At 41.6% G+C, this 10,742-nt stretch overlaps 3 protein-coding genes across 3 annotated transcripts; 2 read left to right on the forward strand and 1 right to left on the reverse strand.

The window, feature by feature from the left end:
• Positions 1 to 848: 848 nt before the first annotated feature.
• sfrp2l (secreted frizzled-related protein 2 like) lies at positions 849 to 3,010 on the forward strand (the record flags this gene model as incomplete). The annotated part of the gene is made up of 3 exons (XM_079224878.1): positions 849 to 1,374; positions 2,319 to 2,399; positions 2,592 to 3,010. The coding sequence occupies 3 exons, from the start codon at positions 849 to 851 to the stop codon at positions 3,008 to 3,010; spliced, it is 1,026 nt and encodes a 341-aa protein (XP_079081004.1).
• A 3,310-nt stretch (positions 3,011 to 6,320) lies between these two features.
• On the forward strand, positions 6,321 to 7,549 carry tomt (transmembrane O-methyltransferase; the record flags this gene model as incomplete). Its single annotated transcript, XM_079224649.1, has 4 exons — positions 6,321 to 6,582; positions 6,662 to 6,858; positions 7,035 to 7,157; positions 7,352 to 7,549. 4 exons carry the CDS (start codon positions 6,321 to 6,323, stop codon positions 7,547 to 7,549), a joined length of 780 nt encoding a protein of 259 aa, XP_079080775.1.
• A 665-nt stretch (positions 7,550 to 8,214) lies between these two features.
• Positions 8,215 to 10,198, reverse strand: anapc15 (anaphase promoting complex subunit 15). The gene is made up of 5 exons (XM_079225073.1): positions 10,151 to 10,198; positions 9,676 to 9,797; positions 9,521 to 9,580; positions 9,242 to 9,382; positions 8,215 to 9,092 (listed from the first exon to the last, which is right to left on the reverse strand). Exons 2-5 carry the CDS (start codon positions 9,793 to 9,795, stop codon positions 9,045 to 9,047), a joined length of 369 nt encoding a protein of 122 aa, XP_079081199.1. The 5' UTR covers positions 9,796 to 9,797; positions 10,151 to 10,198; the 3' UTR covers positions 8,215 to 9,044.
• Positions 10,199 to 10,742: the final 544 nt, after the last annotated feature.

The raw sequence follows: 10,742 nt of genomic DNA on the forward strand, positions 1-10,742 counted from the left end.
TCAAGTTTCCTAGCTCTAAATTCCTAATAGGCTGAGGAAAATCAAAAAGACAGCAGCAGGAGAAGGGAACAGGACAAGGCATGTTGGTGCACATGAGGAAGTCTCCCTGGAAAAAAAGATGAAAGGATCTCTCGCACCCTCTGGCTAATTACGACGACCGAATACCGTATGCAGCTTCTCTACGCAGCAGTTACATTTTATTTCCAGTACCGAATTCCACAATACTGACAATAATGTTTTTCAAATCTCTTCATGCACCAAGTCAGCTTTCTATTCTCACTGCTTACACAAAAGCTCCTGCATCATTGTCCAACAAACAAAAGCAACGTTTACAGTAAACTGTATAGTCTAGTTTATTAACGTCTCTTCAATTGTATTTGTCTTCATTTGAAAGTATAGTCTGGGTTCAAACAGTAAATCCTATGTCCTCCAAGGCAAACAGAAAATATAAGCTACTTTGTTTGTTTCTTATTGTTATGTAATCTCTTGTTTATATTGTTATTGGTTTTATTGTTTCTTTTTTAACCATGTAAAGTGCCTTGAGTACCTTTTAAAGTGCTACAATGATGACATGTACTATTATTATGTATAACTTCACTGCATTGGCTTACTTGCTTACTTTACATCTTCCACAGATAGAACTAAAGAAACAAACATGCAGCGTGACAGTGTTAAATGTGGAGGCAGGCACCAGTCTGATGGGTGGGATGATGACTGGGAGGCGCCTGCCCTCTCATTAACCCCCCGTTTCCTGCACACCTCTTTTGTTTACACCTACATGCCGGTCAAGTCCAGGCAGAAGAGCAGCCGATCCCGCAGACTTTTAACGCTGTTCTCGTCGGAACACAATGTTTGTTTCCGCGCTCGGTTTCATTTTGCTGCTTGGTGTGTGTCATGCCTCTGACACCGCGGCTCCTGCCCAGCTCGGGCCGCCGCAGCTCGGCTTCAGTTCCTCGGTCCGCTCGGTGTGTAAACCCATCCCGAGCACCCTGTCTCTGTGCCACGGGATCGGCTACAGGCACATGCGGATCCCCAACTTGCTCGGCCATGACACGCTGAGGGAGGCGCAGCAGCAGTCGGCGGCCTGGCTGCCCCTCATCTCCAAGCTGTGCCACCGGGACACCAAGAAGTTCCTGTGCTCGCTGTTCGCTCCGGTGTGTCTGCCGGAGCTCAGCGGGCCGGTGAGCCCCTGCGGGGGCCTGTGCGAGGTGGTGCGGGACAGCTGCGTGCCCGTGATGAGCGCCTTCGGGTTCCCCTGGCCGGAGATGTTCAACTGCACACGGTTCCCGCGTGGGACCCAGCTCTGTATCCCGGCAACCGGAGAGCAGGAGGGGCGGACGCCGGAGGAGGTCGGGCACGAGGAGGCGCTGAAAGGTCTGTTGAGACTTTTTAAACAGCTGTTTATTTATCGTCACACTAACTAGAGTTAAACTCTGCTGCTTTTCAATCAACTGTCTCTTCGAAAGATTAGTTTTATTAATAGCTCATGAACACATTCTTCATATATTTGTATAGGCTATGTGCCTGGTGTCCTTTTTAGTAGGCCTATTTACACAAGTGTTATTTAAATCACTATTAGTAGCCCTATACGTTTCTGTCTCTGCTGCAGTACCTTTCTCAAAGGCTCTCAACGTGCACTATACCACAGGATATAGCCAAATAGAATCCCTATGCTATAATGTGCACTCATTTTTGCACAATGCACCAATTATAGTCTGACCGATACCAGTGTGCCAATATTAGCCAATAAGTTTGTTACAAACATATCAGTATCAGCACTTATTTCTACTAAGTACAACAAAATAGTAATATGTTAAAGAAACATTTGTAAAGTGTCTCCATTATATAGTTTGTCAAGTTTTTCAACCGTAAAGTTTCCTGCTTCATATCTTGGTCACAAGTTCTAAGTAATCAAATTTCAGAAATCCTCATTTATGTTATTTGTTTCTTAGTTTCTCAATATTAAATGTTTTACTCCTTAATATTGATATTGGCATCACACTCTGTAGTTGGCAATACTTTGTTCTCTAGTACAAATAATGTACTGTATATATCTGTATAAAAGCATATAGCTTTTGAAAGTAATTTCTTTATTATTTTCAAATGTGATTTAAAACGGTTCATCTGTTTCTTGTACTGCTGCAACGTCCCTACTGAAGATCTTTTATTTCCCCCAACCGTATCTAAAAGTTGTTTTGAATGCCTTGATCCTGGAGTTTCTGGTCAAAGACAACAGTCTCACCACCTTTATGATTATTTTTTACATCCCCACTGCAGACGTTCGCAGTCATCTAATCGCCTTTCTTTCAACCCCCCAGGGAGTGTCATCTGTGATGCCTGCAGTCTGGCTGCTGAAGGAGAAACTGACATCCAGGAGAACTTCTGCCAAAGTCCTTATGGTGAGCACAAACTGGTGTAGAGGATGTAAGCTACACAAAACACAATAGTTTTCTTTTGAGAATGAAGCAGAACACAGTATGACACTAACGAAACGGGCCACAGAACCGATGATCTAATCATAGAGATAGAGAAGTTGTTTTACAATGTGTCTGAAATGGCACCTGTTAACCAGCATGCTGTCTCTGTTTCAGCATTTAAGATGCGTCTGGGCAGTGTGTCGACTGTGGGAGGAGACCGTCAGCTGGTGCCTACGGCCCGCAGCCGCATCCTGAGGTGGGCAGGGGGAGGGGCGGAGAGGGCCGAAGGGATTGGAGGCGCAATGGCCCACAGCGCTTTGTGGCTGCAAGAAGGAGGCACCTGTACTTGTCTTGGCTTAGACCCTGCAGACACAAACGAAGACAGGGGGTTAGAGGAGGAACAGATGGATAGAAGACGGGCAAAAGAAGGAGGAACGGGGGTGAAAGGGGTCCAGAGTGGATGGTATCTTGCCCTGGCTCAGGCTGAAGAGGGAAGGCTAGTGCTGACTCGACTGGTGAGGTGGACCAGAGGGGACAAAGAGCTGAAGAAGTTCCTCAGAGCTCTCCTTAAACAGTCTTGTCCAGAGCTGTAGACGGGGGGGAGGGGGGGTTCTCAACCATCGCAGTCCTGCCACACGGATGCTGTTTTGTGGTGGTGCTTTGTGTGTGTGCTGCTAATTGCTACATCATTGAATAATGAACAGTTAACAAATAGTTCACGATTTACACTGAATAATTCACTTGAGTACTGACTGTTAAATACAATGTAAATTAACCAGATAATCTGAATACTCGCCACTTTCTTGATGAATTGTTCATGATTAACTCTGGAAGAAGTGCTAAATAACCAATCAAGTCTTCCTTACATAATATGTTGTGTCCCATCAACTAAAGCGGTCTCATGAATTACCTTACCTTACCATTCAAGTAAAATAGAGCATAATGATACTAAAATTACTTATTTGTTTTGCGAATGAGTCTTTGACAGAGAGCTGGTGTTTCTGTATCTTACTGTAGTTGCCAATTTCACAATTATTCAGAAAATGTCCCACCAGCAGTGATCAGGCGTTCACAAAAATACTATCACTATCACAAAATAGTGAAAACATTGATATACTTCCAACTGGGGCAATGTTAGTATTTTTGTGTACATTTGTGTATATAGGATCATATAATCATTTAATCAAAGTCAAAGTGTTTGGTCTTGATTGCAGGGTTTAGACTGATGTCATCACAAGTTTTCTTTTGACACATATTTGGGTTGAAGCAGTGTAATTGTTGTTATTCCTGTAATGTAAACCTTTTTTTATCTTATACTACCTATCCTATCATTTTATATGCATGAAACATACGCCATGATAAATAACCCTGCAAGTTTTATATTGCCTTGTATTTTACCATGTTGTTTCACAGCAGCCTACGTTGTTTTTAAGAGACATTGCATGGAGTCGCATCAAAAGAGAAGCACTGAAAAGAAAGGAAGGACATACGAGGTGAATAGTAAATCATTTAGATCTAGTTTGGCCTCTATTTTTGCATTATATTACATTACATAACTACTGTATTTGGTTGATTCTTTTGCTTTAAACCAACTTTAATAAAGAAAATGTACGATTTAATTACATTAGATGATACTCCAATTGTACGTTTGTGTTTTCTTGACTTTTCCATCATGACTCAGTAAAGAAAGAAATTGGATGCCACACCTGTTGCTGTTAACTTGATATATCAAATGTCTCACACTGCTTCTCTGTGTCTGCTCCTATCCACAGTATCACTATTATAAACAGCACAAGAAGCTGCCTGTGTGTTTCATCTAAAAAGGACAAAACTGGTGTTTAACAGCGAGTTAAAGAGTTAGTGATGTTACTGTTAACCTCCTGTCTGTTACCTGGAAATAATTACAGGACGTGTATTGACGAGCACGTGATACCTAAATTATTCACACCTCCAGGTCTCTTACCTTTTCTCTACACACACACCTCCATCTTTCTAAAGTGACACTTTCCTCTTTGTCACCGGCGCTGCTGCTCTGCGCTCGCAAAACTTTTTCGTAAACAGGTGAGTTTTTTTTTTTTTCACGGGACAGTAAGAGAGACTTAATTTGGATTCAATCACTTTGTTATAGCATCGGTTCTGTGTGGCGACGAAAGCCTGTGAGTCTACGGTTACCTCAGGCAGTAGACACAAGGAGAGGCAACAGCACTTTCTCTTACATCTCCCACAAGAATAAAGCATGAACGATCATTCCTGTGTAGATCTTATCTTGTATAATTCAAAACAAGGAGAGTTTGTCTCAAAATGTGTTAAGTCTATTTGGAATGTCGGGATTTCAGGAAAACATCATTTAAATTAAAACAATTGTTGTTATTTCAGTCCCAAATGTACCTTACCTTTTCTTCTTTCTGTGCATTCATTAGAGACCCTTTGTTAGTTGTGATTAATTGATGACTTTGATCATTTAACAGATGGAACATTACAGAGCCTTGATGCCACAGAAAAAGTTGTGGAGTCACAATTAAAAATGACAGCTGCTATGTGTCTCTGAAAATTAAATCAACTTAACTGACTCAAGTATGAGGAATTGGCTGGACGATCTTGCAGCACTAATGGAAGGTTGAAGCAAGGTTTGGGACTAAATACTGGACTAAATACTCAGGATATGAGGTTTACATTTGGCCGAGAGCCAAGAGCTGCTGGGGGAAAACGTTATCTTTACACATCTACCCTCTGGCTCAACCAACGGATCTGCCGTGTTATACTTATAACCAAAGGCGCCCTCAGTGTTAGCCAATTAATAAACAAACAGCAACATATTTAAACCAAACAAATAACTAACAACAGAAAAAGCCATCAAAGTGTATCAAAAAGACCAGAAGGACCAGATCTTGGGAGTCCAGTATAAAAGCTTTTGAAACAACCAACAAAGCTCTGGGTGAAAAGTTAAATGTGGAGCTGGACAAGAACACACTGTTGGAGCCAACTTTAAAACAGCTGTTGACGATACGAAGAGCCTGGCTGAGACGCATCAGAGTCAGCAGACAGAAATCCAACTGCTGCACACAAGAGTCAAACAGATGCAAGATGAACTGGCCAATGAAGCGCTGAGCTGGCAGACTAAAGTCCAACAGCTGAAGGACGACAACAAGGCGCTCGAAGATGTCTGGCTCCAAATGAAAGAGGAGAGGCGTTTTTGGAAAGAAGATGGGCGACAGAAAGACAGAGGTGGAGAAGATGATTAGCAAAATGCAGACAAAGGAGAAGAAAAAGAAAGAGAAGCAGGAGGAGGTGAAAACAAACCAACGGGAGAAGACGAAGACGGGCTTTTTCAGCCGAATACACAAAAAGACAACGTGTGACAGCGACACACATTGACGAGGCTGCAGCTGATGATAATTAATTTTCTTTTTATTCGTCAGTAGTGACCTCTTCCTCCAAATGAACAATATAATATGATAAACAAACAAATTAAAACAAAGTATATTGTTAAAGTGCCAAGTCTATATGTAAGTATAGAGTTGAGCTGGGATTTATAAATTATGTTAAACTTTTAGTGTTTTTCCATTTTAAGTGCAGCTGAACATAAGTATCAGAAGGCAACATGGGACTGCGATGAGTATAATTGTTATACTTTTCCAAAAAAATGAGGTGATTTGATGATAAAGTTAATGCCATTGTAGGCCATGAATGTAAAAACAGAGAGTAGGGGGACTTTGTCATTGAATTTGTGGTACAACATTCATGTAAAGGTTCATTTAAAGGGGCACATGAAGACTTGGCATCCACCCCATTCAAACAGTATAAATACATCTTATAAATTGACATAAACAAAACCCCTTAAAAAAAACATAATTATAGGTGTCTCACGATTCTACTTGTGTGTTTTTCCTTATACAATCTAGAATGGTGTCTCCTGCTATCGCTCTGGCCTTCATTCCCCTCCTGCTGACAGTTCTTATCAGGTGCCGCTTCTACTTTGTGCTGTTCTATCGGGCGGTCCTGGTCAGGATATGGAAGGACTGTGCAACTGGCCTGACCCGCGAGGAGCGTGTTTACCAGTATGTTCTAACTCACGCCACACCTGGAGACCCAGACAGCATCCTGGACGCCTTCGATAGCTGGTGCAGCAAAGTGGAGTTTATCAGCAACATTGGGCCTAAAAAAGGTGAGAAGATAATTTACCTGACACAACAAATTACCATCTGTCTAGAAGGATGCTTTTACGTGATGTGTGTGGTGTGTAGGGAAGATCCTGGACCGGCTGCTGATGGAGCAGAGCCCTATGACGGTGCTGGAGCTGGGTGCCCACTGCGGGTACAGCACCGTGCGGATCGCCCGGTCTCTGCCCCTGGGCGCCCGGATCTACAGCCTCGAGATGGACCAGAGGAATGCTGCTATCGCTGAGAAAATCATCCGCCTGGCAGGGTTTGACGATGACACGGTGAGAGAGCAAGAACATGCAAAAGCTGTACATCCATCTCACTCCGTGTACAGTCGGCTTTTTGACAAAAGCCCAGAATTACCATCATTTGTTTTCACAAAAAGGACATTTATATTTCATGTATTGAATATGGACAGTATTATACCTTTGAGACATTCACAAGGTATGTTCTCCAGGTGGAGCTCATTGTAAATCCATCTGATGAGGTGATCCCTCGGCTGCGGTCTGACTATGGGTTGGAAAGGTTGGATTTCGTCTTCATGGACCACTGGAAGAAATGTTACCTCCCTGATCTGCAGGTGACTCGAACAAATCATTAGAAAGGACATTTACTTATGTTGCTATGAAGATGAATATGCAGTCTGAGTTTGCAGAAGCCAGTTTCTTAACACCTGAACTTGTACTTAAATAAATATGTTATAGTTGTGATCTGTCCCACTGTTACCTGGTCAACTCCCTCAGTTACATGATACTTCCTCTGTGTGTGTTACAGATGCTGGAGGGCTCTGGTCTGCTGGGGAAAGGGTCTGTGATCATGGCCGACAACGTGCTGTTCCCCGGGGCTCCAAAGTTCCTCAGGCACATTCGCAAGAGCGGCCTGTATGAGTGGAAGGTCCACCGGGCCACACTAGAGTACAGCAAAGGCATCAGGGACGGAATGGCTGAGCTTGTGTACCAGGGAATCAAGTAGACTACACTATAAGTCAGATATACATTTTGGGAGTGGCAAGGGATGAATTGATGATGGTATACCCCATGTTAACAGTTTTTAAAGAAAATTGTGATGGAAAGTTTTACATCCACCTAAATTATTGGAGCATGTTATTTTGAACCTTTAGCATATTATCTTACTTTCAAAATAACTCACTGCCAGTGCTCTCTCCTGGGTAAAAAAATAGCGAATTATTAGAGCAATGTACCAATTCACTTGTCACCACCATTTGTCCTTCTCTGTCACCTATCTAATAAAAACAGAAATATCAGGAAATGTCTCCAAAAATAGCATCTTCTTTTTTTTACAAAACTGCCAAATTTGAAAAAAAGAGCAACTTTAATCAATATGCAAATTAAACTCAATAACATGTCACTTTTAGTAAATTCATAGTTAATGTCCTGTATGTACAAGTTTATTACTGAAGAAAATGTTGCCCTTTGGGTGGGAAATTTAACAATTGACAGTTGACTGAAATTAAAGAATTGTGGATGGCATCCCAAATCGCTTTACACCAAATTCACAAACCACTTCACTAGACTGATCTCAATGACCCACTCAACCTAATCAACAGTCCCCTGTTACATTATGTTTTTGTATCAATAAGGAAGTAAAATGTAAAAAAATAGAAAAACATGTTTTCATCAAAATTATTTAATGTCATACAAAAAGTCAAGGCTTCTGTTCATTTCAGTACAAACAACCAAAACCTCAGCAAGCAAATCTTTAAGATAAACATGAGTGTATCTGGATGAACACTGCGAGTGTCTTCATATTTCAATTGACATTCTTTAAAAGTAACGGCTGCTTGTTCCTTTGACATGGTTAAAAAACATAAAACTGTATTTAAATAAGGACTGAGGAATTGTCTGAATATAATACTATATCATAAGCGTTTATGACGGTTCCACTAGGATTATGAGATCGGTAACAGAAGATTAGCAGCATACACAACACTATGAAACAGAATCATTGATCACTGCATGGTGAAGTATCGGTCAGTGTCCTTCATAGGTAACAAATTATTTAGCTGACTGAACTGTTGTTTGTGCTCAGTCAGCTGTTTGAAGGCTCTCCGAGAGAAATGGCACATGACTGAAGATATGACAAGGTCAAAGGTTAAATCAGAAATCACTGGGCTGATGCCTACTGCTACCTGTGTGTGTGTCTGTGTCTGTGTGCGTGTGTGTGCGTGTACCAGGTAGAAGCACTCACAGTGATGTCCAACGACGTCCAAAGCCTTCACGGGCCAACTGCAGTTTGAAACAAGACACTTTGTGCTGGATTCACTCCCTCTGAAGGACATCATGATACACGCTTTGATTCAACTATATTCTTTTTCTGTTTCCACAAATAAAAAAAATAAAAAAAAATGTATCTGTATAACAGATAAAAGGGGCAGCAGTCATGTTTTAAGTGTGGAGTAGAAATCCAGTGCCAGACAGCTTGATGAAGAACAGAATTGTCTTTTGTCTTAAATCATCCATTGGTCTTGGTCTTGGTCTGGTCCCTCCATGTCAACCTAACAGAAGGAAACAGAGCCAGATTAAAGATTCTCGGGGAGAATAAAGGCACCTTAAAAGGAAACAACACTTATTATAATAAAGAGTAACTTCTGTTAGATATCTAGAAACACAAATCTACAAAACTACAAATCATAAATTAAAGCACCTCATTGATCTCGCCGTCATCGGGTGACTCGTTGTAGTCATTCATCTCATCCATGTCCTGCATGTCTTCTTCGTCTTCCGAGTCTTCCTCGCTGTCCTCCTCATCCTCGTCATCCTCCTCTTCCTCTTCGTCATATCCCGCCTGCGCCACAGTAAAGCCAGATGACACAAATGGAGGGAACCATCTTATCGGCGTATGTTTCATACTGTGGCATGGTGAAACTCAAGAGCAGCAATTTCACTTGTTGATTACATCTCAAAGGCAACACCAGCACATTACCTCAAAAATAGGTTTCCCAATGGGCATCAGGTTGTTGTCTTTCTCTGCAATGCTCTGCAGCTGAGGTAGAGACAGAGAGCACGTATTACAACCCAAGCATGAGGAGCGTGAGAGAGAGTGAGTGAAAGTGAGAGAGTGTTGAAGCAGGTGTTCACCCAGGTTTGGTGCTGCTGCTCCTGCTGGTGCAGCTCGGTCTCATCCACGCAGGGTCGATCGAGGTTGAACCACAGGGACTCCGTTATCCGGGGGAAGAGCGAGGGGAACAGCGTGGACATGTCTGTCACGCGGGGGACAACAACAACAAACACGGCGTCAAACCAGAAAGCCAGTGTGTGCAACCTTAACACAAACAACAAAGCATTCAAACTTGAGTCTACCGGAAAGACGTGGAGAAATAAATCATGTGTGGGACACAAACACAATGTAAAACTACACAGGAGCGGTGGAGGGACACGGTAAGTGGACGTAACACATCGTTGACGTACGATCTAAAGTCTTCCTGTTATACGAAATTCAAACTCTAAAATGTAAAGTTGTCCCTGCTATTCGTCTTCGTAAAATAAACATTCATATAATATGCTATTTTACTCGTAAATCATGGCTAAATTACAGATAGTGTGTCCTAAGTACCTGCCAATCTCTCGCTCCAGCTTTCAAATTTTTTCAAAACAAATTTAACCGGAAGCTCGTGGTGCATTTCCGGTGTCGTCTACTCCAGTGTCCCTGCACAAAGGTTCCGGCTGGGTGGCAGCAGTCGAGCCGGGAAACAAAAAATGTACTTTGGTTAATATGTTGATATTGATGTTAATGATCTGTGTGAGTATAGTAATGCAACTATCCACCGATGTATGTTTTGCCCCATGAGTACTGATACATATTTAAATCAACAGCTAGTAAATAACCACATTATTCGATATATTCATGGGGACATTTTCTTTCATTTGAGAACCTGAATATTTATTTTTGCTTAATTAAATGCATTGTCAATAAATATAAAACACAAAGGCTGAAAGTTATCAATGTGCCTTCTTTTTACACAAATTATAGGGAATGTAACACTACAGCTACATTATAGAGAATGTAACACTACAGCAAAGTAAGGTTGATGGATTAATTTAAATACAGATCTTCAAAAATCGAAACCCTTGTTTGTATACCCTCATAAATTAAATGTATCAGTACATTGACGGATCTTAAAAAAGGAAGCTGCTGACACAATCTC

The sequence above is a fragment of the Taurulus bubalis genome (assembly GCF_910589615.1).
Source record: "Taurulus bubalis genome assembly, chromosome: 10".
Taxonomy (NCBI): domain Eukaryota; kingdom Metazoa; phylum Chordata; class Actinopteri; order Perciformes; family Cottidae; genus Taurulus; species Taurulus bubalis.

Excerpts from the sequence above, each read along its gene's own strand:
- anapc15 (XM_079225073.1), bottom strand. The coding sequence starts at position 9,795 with ATGTCCACGCTGTTCCCCTCGCTCTTCCCCCGGATAACGGAGTCCCTG. Across the intron at positions 9,383-9,520 it reads TTGGGAAACCTATTTTTGAG|GCGGGATATGACGAAGAGGA; the intron begins GTAATGTGCTGG and ends ACTGTGGCGCAG. Across the intron at positions 9,093-9,241 it reads ATGACGGCGAGATCAATGAG|GTTGACATGGAGGGACCAGA; the intron begins GTGCTTTAATTT and ends TCCTTCTGTTAG.